The sequence below is a fragment of the Pseudopipra pipra genome, chromosome 17, assembly GCF_036250125.1.
Source record: "Pseudopipra pipra isolate bDixPip1 chromosome 17, bDixPip1.hap1, whole genome shotgun sequence".
NCBI lineage: Eukaryota > Metazoa > Chordata > Aves > Passeriformes > Pipridae > Pseudopipra > Pseudopipra pipra.
In genome coordinates, this window is record NC_087565.1 from 1711155 (window position 1) to 1725309 (window position 14155).

The 14155-nt window shown below is 42.1% G+C and overlaps 1 protein-coding gene across 3 annotated transcripts in view; it reads right to left on the reverse strand.

Moving 5' to 3' along the window:
* Window positions 1-14155, reverse strand: part of STK4 (serine/threonine kinase 4) — a 44941-nt gene that overhangs the window by 19759 nt on the left and 11027 nt on the right. For all 3 annotated transcript variants that reach the window (XM_064673641.1, XM_064673640.1, XM_064673642.1), the window contains one exon: window positions 1096-1253. In XM_064673641.1, the coding sequence (XP_064529711.1) occupies window positions 1096-1253 (158 nt within the window). The remainder of the gene's footprint in view (window positions 1-1095; window positions 1254-14155) is intronic.

Below are 14155 nucleotides of genomic sequence, written 5' to 3' on the forward strand. Positions count from 1 at the left end.
CCTGCGACACACAGGCAGCTTGAGGGTTATATCTGCAAAACATCTTTATGCAGTGACTTTAAGCTTTCGGGCTGAACACAGCACAGTGCAAAGGAGAGAGAACACAGGAGGTCCCCTCAGCCATCCTCTGCAGCCTGAGTGAGAAAACAGGAGAAGCAGCAGCACCGACAACAAAATACACATAACAGCAGTAAGTCTCCTACAACATGCACAAAGATGATGAAAAGCTCCAGAGATTATTCTGGCCTTGAAGAGAAGCATCTCCTCGAGTCGTGACTGGCAGAGGGATTTTGCTTTGCACGCTCTGTGAAGGTGGAGTGAATATCACCAGCTCCTGACAGCGTGACAACCTGAGCCACAGGCAGCACGACGAGGCAGCACAAGGGCACTGAGAGCAACAAGTGCTGGCAGTGAAGGATCACTGTGCGAAAATGCAGCGTTCAGCTGGGCACGCTGCTGCTGGCATGGGGAACTCAAACCAGAGACTTTCCAGCCCCACCAAAAAAAAAAAAAAAAAAAAAAAAAATTAAATCAAATTTATGAATAATGGCTCTTTCTTTGGACTTCTGAAAAGTTCACGAAAATTCCGAGCGTGTGAATCGTAGGCAGGGAGGCTGAAAATTAAGGATTTGAAAGAGTAATTAAAGACGAGCTTGATGTTTATCTATTAAAACAAAGCCCAGCGCCACAGCTTGAGAAAAACAAGGGAAGTCAATGGTTCTAACACTGTTCTTTGTCAGGCATTACACACTGTGGATTTGCATTTTCCAACTACCATCTGGATTTTTTTTTTTTTTATTTTAAATGCATAACGGGGAAGTAAAGCAAGACAGCTTGTACCGTCACGTCCTCAGGCATTTTTGTTCGTTTTGTTTGCTTTTAAACAAGGAAAGTATAGAGACAGTGACTGGTTATGATTACTGAGAAATACCTAAAGAAAACAAGTTTTTCAAAATGCCCCATCCAAATGCATTAGCCATTAGAATCTCCTCAAGTTTCCATTAGTCTGTCAAAACAAGAAATAATCTTATAGCAGCTCTGACTAAAATTCTTAAAGGATTGTCACACTGATTGAATTTCAAAGTATAGACTTACAAATTCGTAGTCTCCATCCTGTGGTACTTTCCAATCAGATGAATTTTTTGTCTGGCCAGACACATTCTTCCCGAAGCTATTGATTTGATTCTCCTTCTCCTTCTGCTCAAAATATTCAAGGAATGATGGTTTGGCTGGCTGCATGGTTTCATCCCTCCCTGGAAATATTAAACATAACAATAAAAGAGTTGTTTTGAAAAATATAGCTTTGCTTATACAGCCCTACATCACGCCCAAAAGTGATTTAATTTTTTTAGCACACACTAAATCACACAGTACTGCTAAAGTACTTGCTAAAATACTATTTTTCAGCAGCTTTTCAATCATAAAACTGACTGTACAGTGGGAAAACTAGAGAAGGGAAGCTTAAAGCCCAGCACACAAGAGATTACAATGCTGGAGGCCTTGGCCTCTAGACCTGCAATCCATCATCACAGCACATTGCCAGGTAACTCGACCTCATGCACTGAATGTTGAACTGAACTGCTGCCCACGAGACAGGCTGGGCTACTTCATCCCAGCCAGGTTCCATGCACTGCAAAAATAAGCCAAGTTCAAAAACTAAACAGCGCTGTTTTACAAGCAGAAACTCACCTTTATATTTGTGAACAGAACAGGACAAAAATGAGGCTTTCCAAGACCACAAATACCTTATAAATACCACATAACTTGCCTTGGGTAGAAGTAGGCAAGTTCTACATTGTTTGTGTAGAAAGGCTTAATTAGCTGACAAAAGTTCTTTTTTTTTTCCTTTTTATAAATAGTAAGTTTTCAAGTTTGCTGCTCCAGTTTTCTTTTCATAAATTAATTCTTTTGAGTCCACTTTCCTAGTGGATTACTCAAGTAAGCCAGATATACAGATCAACCTCTCAATTCTAGGCTGTATTTAAGAAACTTGGGGTAATAAGAAACAAGTTAAGAGTACAAAGAGAGACAGAGGAGTCAAAATAACCCTGTAAACATGAATACTTTGATTTTTAAAAGCAGGTCTCATAAGCCTCCCGAGCACCATTCTCAATGAGCTCACCCATACTGATGGCAGAAGAAAGGACGTGGCCAAGAGCACATGGCTTTAGCACAACTGACACTGTTCTCATTTGCTTAAATTATTCTTTGGAATGAGCAGGAGTTAAAAAAAAAGGGAGAATGCTGCTGATCCATTAAGAGCTAATAAAACTACATTCTCACAGGGTGCACAGGTAGGTTGGTGGGATTAGGGATACGAGCACTTTATCCTTCTTCCTTTAGCCATTACACCATCCAATCCCCTGCTCATGTGATTCAAGAACCACTGCATACAAATAATTCTAGCAATCCATTCAGTAAACAGGTTTCCATCACTGCAGGTCACAAGTTCCCAGAGCAAAGCAGCTCCCCAGGGCTGTGTGGAGAGAGCAGAGGTGGCTCCCCACGGGAGGCGGCTCCGGCTGTGGGGTGGCAGCAGCAGAACAGGGAAGGAAGTGATGAAACATGAGAGGATGGAAATACTGATTTCTAGCACAGACAGCAAAAAAAAAACCAACACAGGAAGAAAACATGACATTTAACTTCACAGCAAGTCAAGATCAAAAGGTTTTCAGTATCTCCAAAGGAAGATTTCTTCACTAGTGCAACCAGTCCAGCTTGAGATGCTGCACAGACTCCTCTCACTTAAACTGGCCAGTCCTGTGACTTACAGCACTGCTAATATCTTGTGAAGAGTCCCAGTCCAAAGGAAGAAGCTGTCTTGCACAGCAAACATGCTGTAACAGGGCTGCAACACAAGGCCATGACAGCTGCAAACACAGCTACAGCTGCAAACACAGCTAAAGGCTGCTCACAGCTTAATGCCACTGCACTGCTCTTGATGATAAAATGCTTCAGCAGAACCTGTGAGCATCATGGAAGCAAGCACTGAAAGCCAGTAAATGGTTTTGTTCTGATAAGACAAGGTTCTCTAGACACTGCAATAGGTTACTCATACCTGAAACATATATTTTAGGTGATGCAGAAACCATCATTTTCAGAAAGCAGGATCAGGACTAGAGTTAACAGAAAATAGCATCAGAATAGCCTAATTCTGGACTGTGGAAATAAGTTCACTGCTGAATGCCATACACTTGAAATAAATATAATCTGTCAGGCAGGCAATCAAACAAATTTTAGAGCTTCAGACAGACACAGAGGGGATGTTCTGTGATGGGTTGGTCTGTGTAATGCTCTCTCCTACAAGAGTCTGTACAGAAGGCAGGCTGTCACAAGGCAGTCCTCTCTAAGGATACTCAGCAGTGCTTTCCTCTTGAAAAAATATTAGCTGCTCTGGAAACCCATTAAGATTTAATCCCTGAACATTATTCTTGCACACAAAATTGCCACCCAGTGATCCAGAACTTCCCTTGCAGATTCTGTCTGATCCTCAGACAAGCAGATGAATTCCTTGGTCAGCTACGAGATACTTTAGGAAATTATTTGTCTATAGACACGTTAAATACAGAACAAATTTCTGCAAAGTATGAGAAATCCTGGCAGGATATTTGGGTTGTGATACTGAGAGAAGTGTGGTTCTACACGGCCTGGAATGTCATGATGCATTTTGAAAAAGCCCTGCATGGCTCTGCCTCTCCAGGGTCAGCTAAAAGCTCAGGCATAAACTGAAGCGCTGATACTTTTGCACCACGGCAAGTGGAGCAAAGACAAATTATTCCACCCCTGGCAGCAGTTCCCCTTTTCTAAACAACAAATCCAAAAAACTCATCGCAGAGAATAAGATCAAGAAGGACACCTTCAGACCAGCAGCGTGAAGGTCAGGCAGGGAACACGCCTGCGAAGTGGAGAACAGACTTGCTGTTGGGAATAATTACTGTAATACAATCACAATCCAATTACTGCTGAGTGATAAAACATTTATTTAGAATGAAGTAAACACATCCCTTGTGCTCTGCTGCTGCTCAGCCTGTTTGAAGCAGGAGGTAAGTTATTATGGACAATCTCGGCAATGTTTAACACCAACTAATTTTGTAGAAATACAGGAATTCATAACTAGCCAGGCTAATCTATACACAGCTCACTGACAGCCAGTCTGGGTCTCGGTAACTCAGACTTCCTAGGGGGAAAAAATGAAAATCTGAATCATGACTGTACTCTCTGTTTTGAAAACTATTGTTTGCAGCACAGGAGGCTTTGAAAGCAAATGTTTCACTCTAGTGATATCGGCTTATTCAGTTCGTTCTTTTTATTTTCTTAAAGACTGTTCACTCCAAAGAGAGCTTGATTCAGAGTGCCAGTTAAAACAATCGTGCTCATTTCCCCACATCTTGTGTTTTAACAAGAACTGCAGTATTTGCATTTGGCCTCGTTGAACTTCTTGAGATTTGCACAGTCCCACCTCGCCAGCCTGTCAAGGACCCTCTGCGTGGCATCCCTCCCCTCCAGAGTGTCAGCTGCACCACTCAGCTTGGTGCCGTCAGTGATAAATGGAATAGGGAAAATTACGTACCTACAGAAGCTTTTCCTCCTGCCCTTGATGTCCCTGGCCATACTTATTTCTATCAGGGTTTTAGCTTTCCTAACCTGATCCCTGTCTGCTCAGACAATCTCTCTCTGTTTCTCCCGGGCTACCTGTCATTGCTTCTACCCTCTTTGTTGGGGTGAACTGCTCCTGAGCTTGGAAGATGTGATCCTTGGATATTAACCAGCTTTCTGGGGCCCCCTTTCCCTCCAGGACTTTATCCCATGGAACACTACCAAGCTGATCCCTAAAGAGGCCAAAATTTGCCCTCCTGAAGTGCGAGGCAATGAGTTTGCTGCGTGACCTCCTCGCTCTCCCCAAGGAAAGGATGAGAGGAACGGTGTGAACTGCAGCAAACACAGGGGAGAAAGTTTCACAACAGGGATGGTTGTGCAACAGAGTGGGGCTGGAGGGACCGTGCAAGGCCTTGAGCAACCAGAGCTGACATTGCCCTTGCCCCAGCCATCACAGTGGGGTCAGACTGATGATCTCCAGAGGTCCCTGCCCAGACCAGTGCCTCTGAGACTCATGCTCTGCACACCCACTGTCAGACACAGCTAACCCAGCAGTCACCTTAGGCCCTGCAAACACAAACAACATTTAGCCACCAATTTCAGAACGTTTTGTCACCAATTTGAGTACATTTCTATGCATCAACATGTAACACTGCGCCTTAGTGACGCTTCGTTTTCTTGTCTTAAGTGATATAAAATAGAGACTGCTAACTGACAAAAAATGGGAAAGGAAAGATAATATAAAAGGAGAAATAGCTGGAATAGAAATACAGATCTAAGATATCTGAAATTGTAGTTGCTGCTCTGATCTCAGTAGGGGTGCATATGCAGTAAGACCAACAGAAACGTTCCCGGAGACAGAAAGACATTACACCAAATCAATTATCATCCCAGCACGACTGAAATTCTTTTTGTCAATCTTAGCACTTAACAGCAGTGTCATCTTTCCAAAGATGATCTGCTATTAATTCAACACAAGAGTCACTCCGCTATATCTTTAAAATTTTGGTAACAGGCAGCTGAAGACAAGAATCGATCACTGCTATTTGCAGAAGCAGATGCTGCTGAAAGATGACACCGCACCAAACGAGTCTGTGCCAAAAAGCATTTAACTTCCTAATTTTATAGGGTTAGACCAAAATATGAACATCTGACACAAAGTGAGATCACAACTGTGGCAGAGAAGAGCCTTTTATGAGAAGGTCACCCCGTGGTGACAAGAAAGGCTTCACTGTGCATCTATTTTGGAATCTAAAGAGTTGCTTATAAGGATGAGCCACGAGAGCTCCCTGGAGCCATTAACGGCCTATCATTTAGATATGCAGTCATCTTTTAGGAGCTATATTAATTACACAAATGGAACACCACAGCTCTGTTGGGGCTGGTCCAGCTGACTGCAGAATTGCAGGTTCGGGGTAGCTGTGCAGAGCCACAGGCACTGGGAGGGACTCAGAGCTCAGCCCATCCTGTGAAGAACAGAAGCCCTCCATGGAAAACTCACAAGTGCTGCCTGGTATAAAGTCATGCTTAGAAAGTATAAAAACATCAGTATTGTTGTGACAACAGCAAAAGGTGTGAAACTAGTGGGTCCAAAGAATGCCATAAGTTGTGCACAACAAATAAAGATTCTGATTATTGAAGGAATATCATGCCAGGCTTATTATGATTTCACTACCAGTGTTACCCTTCAGCACTGGAAAGCAAAGCCCAACTGTGCTTGTGGTACTGTGCAAGCTGAGACAGTCCTTACCCAAAGCACAAATAGCCCAGACAAGCCCAAAGACAACTGACAGGTACAGGCAGGGCTCTGCAAGAAGCCACTGAGGTGACATCAGCAACAGCCAGTACTGGATCCTCTCCTCTGCCAGGCTACAGCAAGGGCAGCTGGTAAGGAAAAACTTGAACAACAGTCTGCTCCTTTCCAAAAAATGTGACCTTTCTGAATAGTTGAGGGAATGGAAGAGGTCAGTTTTAGTGGCTGATTGCAGCATACAGACCTCCTCACATCAAGCAAAAGATGACAAAGAAGGTGTGGAGAGCCTCCAAGCCATTTGCCTTTCCATAGGATGCTGCAGGGAAAGCACAGTGATAAAGAAGAAACAGCCCAGTCAATCAAACCAGCAAGACATTTACTTTTTATTCCCAGCAGTAAAGAATATCCATGAAACCAGATCATTCACTATCATCTAGTCCCAGAAATCAAAGGACTCATTTCATTGATTCTGTCAAATTAGCTCTCACAATTGAAAATTTTCAGAAGCTTATGAGCTTCAAAAGACGCCTTCAGAAAAAAAGTGGGATTTACAAAGTCCTTCTATCTCTCTGAACAGGCTTGCTGAGTAATGAAACTAAAATTCCTGCTTTTCTCTAAAATTATTCTTCTTCTCTACTCAAACTTGACATCAGAAGAATCCTTGTTTTATCATTCTTTCCTCTCAAAAGGGATTGCAATGATCTACCTAGGGTGAATATTCTAGAGTCACAAAGCTTGCCATGAGAGAGTAAGATAACCTCAGGAGCATATTTTGTGTGCTCTTTAGTCAGTTTATACAGTTAATACTTAAATACCTATTCTTGAAGCCAGAATGATAAGATTTCTTCCCTATATCACAAAAACTCCCAGCTGGAGTTATAGCTAGGAACAGTCAGGAGATCATGCTACAAATTAATTTACAAAGATAATGTAATCAATAACAATGAAGTGAGCAATTACTACATTAGCAATATCAAAATAAACCGTGATTTGTCAAAGATTTCAGAGCAATTTTTAGAAAGACAACTGGCCTCAGCTCTGGAGAATATTTGTGTGGATGACAACGTGGCGTCAGGAGCAACAAAACAAAAAATTTTTAAGTTGACTCAGTTGCACCCTGTGAGGAGGAGCTCAAAGCAGCTCTGCAGAGATGAGGGAAGAGCACTCTGAAGGAAGCAGAGCCATCACTGCCTTTATTCACACACACTGACAGAAAGGATCCCCTGGGACAAGCAGCACTGTCTTCTGCTATTGTATACGAGATTATACAGTCCCTTTCACAGAGGGATCAAGATCTATTGTGGAGCAATTGGTTTGCTTTGTCCTTGCTGTTGACAGCCCTGCTGCTCTCCCCGAGTTATAAACCCTCTCATTTCCACTCGGAAGTTCATGGGGAGCTGGTGGATATTCACTTGCTTTTAAGTAAGGCTCAGCTTTTCAGCATTCAAACCACCATCCTCTACACTGTTCACCTTCCCTCCTTGCCTCAAATTTCTTTTTTTTCAAATATCCAGTGTCATCTTTCATTTTAGTGGTCTAAATAAGCACAGATCTTCCACTGACTTCTCACATAACAGCCTTAGTCCCCAGCAGTCTCAGTAAGTTGCTGTCTGCTTTAGATTCAATTATGTAACTAAGACTGAAAATACATATTTAGGAGGCACAAAACAGTGCCTGATGATTATGTGCAAGCAACACTCCATCAATATTAAATTTCAAATGGAATTGTGTGTTATTTGCTTTGGGCTATTTCTTAGAGATCACAGATGAACTTTAGCAGCTGGGCAGCATAATTTGTACAGCATGAACAGGACTGAGTCATTTTGAGCAGCAGAGCAGAGAGATGTCAAATTATTCAACCAGAGCAAAAAGTGCTCCATCATTAATAAGTTCACCCCGTGGCAAGAGAAGCTGAGATTTCCTCACATTAAAAGCAGACCACGTAACACTTCCTATCTCTTGAAGCTTATGAGGACAAGTCTCCCCATAATTATGGCTTATCTCAAACTAAATCAAATCAGAACATTCCTGACAGGTTCTGCTATTAAGAAGAAACTCCTAAATGACCATAAAAATCAACATCAGGTATCCTAAATCTCTTAACAAATAAGAGATGAAAGTCATTAAGGAGAGGAGTACCAACACTCATCCAAAGCTAGTAGCATGTAGTTGAGAACCCTTTCAGGAAAAGGGGAGGAAATCCTCACAGCAATGAAAGCTGTTTAAGACCAGGTTACCTCCTCTTGGATCTCTTTTACATAAAAACTGAGACACAATTATAAATACACAGCAGCTTTCCTCCTCCATCCCAAATGCTCAGTGGACACCTTATGTCTTTCACCTCATTAGCTTAAATTGTTAGCTCAGTCCAGCAACCACAGTGTGTGACAGGCACTGAGATGTGAAGGTGCATCAATAAAGAAGCGAACATTTCATATTCTGCAGCGTCTGCCTCAGGTTCTGATGAATCCTAATGTGAAACAAGCCCATCAACAGGGGTGCAGCCTGCAGGTCCAGCACCTGTGGGTAACAGCTCAGGCTCCCCAGACAGCACAGAACCAAATGAGCACTTCCTAACTCCCTTTCTATTCATAATCCAGAAACTCATTTGCTTATCTAGAGAGAACAGAAAACAACATTGCAATGAACATTTCTTTTCCCCTGAAGCTTGAAAATCTGCTGGTAAAAACAAATTTGGTTTTGAACTCCTGCAGTGAAGGAATTTCAGATTTTACAGTTTTCCTTACTCCTGCTCAGGAGGTAAGCTTTCTCCAGGATTTATTTTGATCCAGTAGGGAGTGAGTTTATTCTTAGAAGAGACAGGTAGGTTATAGTTTTCCTGTATGTGCAAATGCATGGGACAGAGATGTACTTACTGAGTGATTTACTACTGCTCTGTCTCTTGGTCGAGTCTCCTGAAGCACACTGCCTCCTGTATGCTGTTCAGGGCTCTGGTAGTCATGTTTCCCACTTCCCATCTTCTGTAAGACAATGTTTCTGCCCAGAAAAAGAAAAAATATCCCCCCACTTTCTCTCTATGCCCCACCATCACAAAGACAGGAGTGCTCAATAATAAAGTGTTAGAAACAGCAAAAATAGCTGTTTCTATACATACATCCTTTCTCCAATGTGTCCCTGAAAATATAAAAATTAAACTTTGTCTCAGTGTTAAAGCTCTGTCAGTTATGCAGGCCAGCCAAAGGTGGACAAGCATCCCACTGAGCCCTTGGACTTTAATTCTCTTCATGCTTCAGTCAGCCACTATTTCAATTAGTAGGGCCAGGAGCCTAGCAGTATTCAAACAAAAAACCAACAGCATAAACAACTCCCCCCATTGCTCAAAATGCTGTCTGCATGTCCACACAGCTTAATGCTCTGGAACAAACCCTGCAGGACACTGTTTATGTCAAGTTTGCCAGCAAGGCTGCTATTAAAAGTCAAAAAAGTAACACAGCTGCAAGACTTATCTGTGAAGATGTGTATTCTCCACACCTCAAGAGTGGCAGTATGATGATTCTCACAGTTCAAGAACAATTTAATCAGTGTAGGAGTTTCTATAAGCAGCATGTAATTTAAACGCATAATGCTGAGAGTGTTTTATGGTCCAATCATCCCTAAATGGACCAATTCACTTTAAACACAGAACTGTACCACTGGACATTAATAACATTAAGTAGTGGGGAAGCTGCTGCAAAGAGTTATTGCCTACAGAGAAAATCAGAGGCAAAACACAGCCAGTGTCTCTGACGTACACATGATGTAAATCCTGACCAGACGTGGAGCTGTTCTCTGCAGGACCTGCATCAGCGACTTGGACAACATGCAACTGCACTTTTCTGGACAACTAATGAGATTACAGCATCTACAGCTACCTCAGCTACACACCAGGAATACTTTATTCAATTACAGTATTAATGCCATTGCATAAACCTTCTGCCACCCATACTCACTCTGCTGCTCACGTTACAGCTTTTACAGTCATTGCTTTACATGAAAAATCTCAGTTTAATTTGTGGGGAAAAACTGTTTCCTGAGTCTTGGCAGTAATGTTTCTCTGGCTTAGGTTTAAGTGTCACCCACTGGCTGCCTCACAAAGCCACCAAGACTAACAAGCTTACTCTGAATCATTTTTCTAATAGCAAATTGCTAACTTTGCATCTTAGCTCATTTAATTTGCTAATGAAACCCGATTTCCCCTCAAAAGGGGAAATATTTTCTTAAAAGGACACAACCAGGCTTAGCAATGTGGGCATGGTAAAAACATAACAAAACCCAAACCTGCCAAACTGTGTTATAAGAATGAAGCCTAGAAATTTTTAAACAAACTATTATCTGCACATTATGTTATCAAGGTAGAGGCAACCGTGCTATGAAAGCTTCTGGTCCATATGCACCAGGTGCTGCACTGAACATGGGCCACGTTAACAGAACCCCCACACCCACAATCCTTCCACCATCTCCAGATCCCTCATTCATCTCCACCCAAAAACCAGACAGCCCAACTCACACCACTGTTGGCAGTTCTACATTCTCCAATGTAATTTTATTTGATGCTTAAACAAGCAAGAGGCACTTTAATACAGAGAATAGGACAGACTATAGTTCTAGATCCTATTTTACTTGGATCTGATCATATTGCAGTGTCCAAGGAAGGCAACATGTTTATCTGCTTTATTATAAAATCATGTTCCACTCTTTAAATTGAAGAGACAAACTCATGCAAACTTTCCTCTACCTAAAGACCTACAGGAAATAAAGCAGAAAAAGCACAGAGTGTACAAAATGCTGCACTGTTTACTAGTATTATATATTCTCTCACAGAAAAATTTTAAAAAGATGATTCCAGACATATTAACGGTTTCTCCAGCTCTCCAGCACAATGGAAATGCCTGTTATTACAAATCATTGCTCGTCTACAGCTCTTCTAAGTTTTCCTGGAATAGTTTAACTGCAATCCATAAGTAATCTGCTGGCCATCGATTTAGAACTAAAATGTGTCACGGCACAATTCAGTATCTGCGGTTTCAGGCAATCACTTGAGTGCTTTCAAAACGAGTCACAGAATGTCACAGTGACATTTTTAATGCTGCCTGACTATTTATATTGAGTGCCCAGAATAAAGCCAAGCAAATGAAAAGAATTTAGGCAAACACAATTACGGCTCAATTGACTGCAAAACAAAACTTCCCCTACCACGTAAAAATACAGGAGTTTAGGAATGCTTTTCCTCTGAGCCTTAGAAGTCACAAATCGATTTATGCACTTTGAAGTCTACTAGAAGTTGTTTGCACTTTCAGGGCTATTGGAAGTTGTTTGCTGAAGATTTCTAAAACAATCCTATCTGTAAAACACTGAAATACGATGCTCTAAACACTTTTTATGGTAACCAAACACAAAACTAGTCAAGATACAGATTTATGTTTTTTTAATTAGAAGGAAGGGCTAGAACACAAGCTCAGAAACCTGCAGTTAAACAGCCCAAGACACCTAGGGAAGTTAAATTCTCCTACTAATGCCATCAATCAGAAGTTTTTTATTGACTTCAAATAGGCTCTATTGTGAGTCATAACACAAGCTGCAAAAAAAAAAATAAATACAGATGTCTTTAAAAATATGCATCAATAAAGCTTCTTCAAACTCAGTGGTTTCCAAACAGTGTTATTACATTTATGTTTCAGATTACAAAGAGAACTTGCTCCAGAGGGTTCTGCAGCAGGCTGATGAGCTTTACAGCTAAATCCATTTAACTGAATGTTATGAGTATGGAAATGGAAAGCTGAAAAATGGAGCTATAGGTAATTCTCACAAAGGGCAAGCTGCTCAGAGACACTGCCCAGCAGCACATCCCAAAAACAAGAAGAGCTGCTCTGTGCAGCAGCCAGCATTTCACAGTTATACTACGCAGTAAGGAACAGAATGAGGTGTTAAGGATCATTTTCATTAACATTAGATTTCCTGGAATCAAGCTACAAGTTATTAAACTGCAGCAGAACCTGGAGCAGAGGGTGCTGAGGGCAGCTGGGGTTTATCAGACGTTGCTCTGTGAAGCCCATGGACGTGGAAGGTGGTCCCTGTGTCAGCCACCACCCGCACCCAGGATCTGCAAATGCCTCCTCCAGCTGCCCCAGTACCTCTGCCACACACCCAGCCCTGAGCATGTCACACAGCAGCAGCTGAAGAACAGAGTGTTTTTAAGAAGCCTGAAGTCCAAGGAGGGTTTAAAATAAAAATTTGAATTTTCCAGTCACGGAGACCTCGAGATGTGGGAGCTTGTTGTGGAGCTCCCTCTTGAGGTTAGAGACGAGCCTGAAGGAATTGCTACATCCTCATAACTGATTCTGCTCAGAACGAGAGCATGTCCTTGCAAGAGATACTATCAAAGGCATCTCCTCAAACCTCTGTACTCCACTTCACAGACAGCTTAGGTGCTTTTGAGTTACAAGCGCTGCAGTCTTAGGAAGACAGTGAGGAGATAAATACGTGTCAAACACAGGGAGATAAACTCTGAGACACTTTATTTACACAGTGTTGGCAGCCAGTGCAGGAGCAGCAGAGAGCAAAACCTCCAAGACTGTGAGCCATGGAACGGAACAATACCCACTGATGATGAGAAAGTAACAGTGCTGGCTCTTTGAGGAGAAACTGCAGCTTCACCAGGTTTATTTAATACTGTTCAAATATCCCTTTCTTGGGATGACAGTTTAGCTACTCTAAGCATCCATCCATCCATCTCCCTGCTAGACTGACCTTGTTCCACAGCACCTGAGAGCATCAGCCCGTTGCCTTTGTTGCCACAAGCTGCCACATGGGCTGACACCTCTGGGGTTTAATGTGATGAATCAGTGTTTGCCAGAGTCTGGAAAACTCTTTAAAGGGATTCTGCTGAAATTTCACTCTTGAACCCAATATCTTTCCACAAGCTTCAGAGGGCCCCCACAGGGAAGAAGCTTTCAAGACAGAAATTCCTGAGGAAGGGATTTCTCCAAACTCCTGTTGAGAATTTTTTCCTCTATCACTAGAGCTAAAGGTTCAAAACCAGATTGCCAAGGAAGTCTTTGGGAGCAGTGCAAGAGACAAAAGAACAAGCCTTGCCTGTGCTGGTCATATCTCAGTACTGTTGAGCCCCCACTCAGCATTTTCCTCAGTCCTTGAGCAAACAAACATTCCTGCTGGCCAGCTGAGTCATCCCTGACTACCTCTGCCTCAGGACTGTGAGGCTAACAAACCTGTGGGAATGGATTTCTATGAGAATCCATAATTCAGAAAAGATTCCTTTTCTTCTAGTCATACTTTTCCAGGAAGGCTCTCCCTGCCATTTTTCTTTAATCAAAGAAACATTTTCAACTCTTTTCCAGCTCAAGCTGTAAGGTCTTCCATAGACTATCAGTCACATCATTTTAAATCTTACATCCTAAGGCAAGGTTTGTAGCTTTAGTAAGCTTTCCTGTTTTAGGGCAGAACTTGAAATGTCTCAAACAGCAACACACAGCTCATTCAGTTGTCCTCAGTGATTAGAGTAACACTAAAGAAACACACCACTCTAGAGAGATGCCAGCTCCTCCCGCTGCCTGTCCTGCTGTGCTGGAAACCTGAAAGATATTTGTCATTTCATGAATCTTCATTGGATGCATCAGTCCTGACACAGACTTGCTGCTTTCAGATGCCAGGATACAGCCAGATCATCATGTAAAGCAGCACAAGTTTTTTGATTAACCCTCTGCTGGAATCCCCCTCCTCTATATTCTGTGAGAAAGACAAAACAAGCGAGAAAGAACTGACCAAAAAAAATTACCACCTAGAATCAGA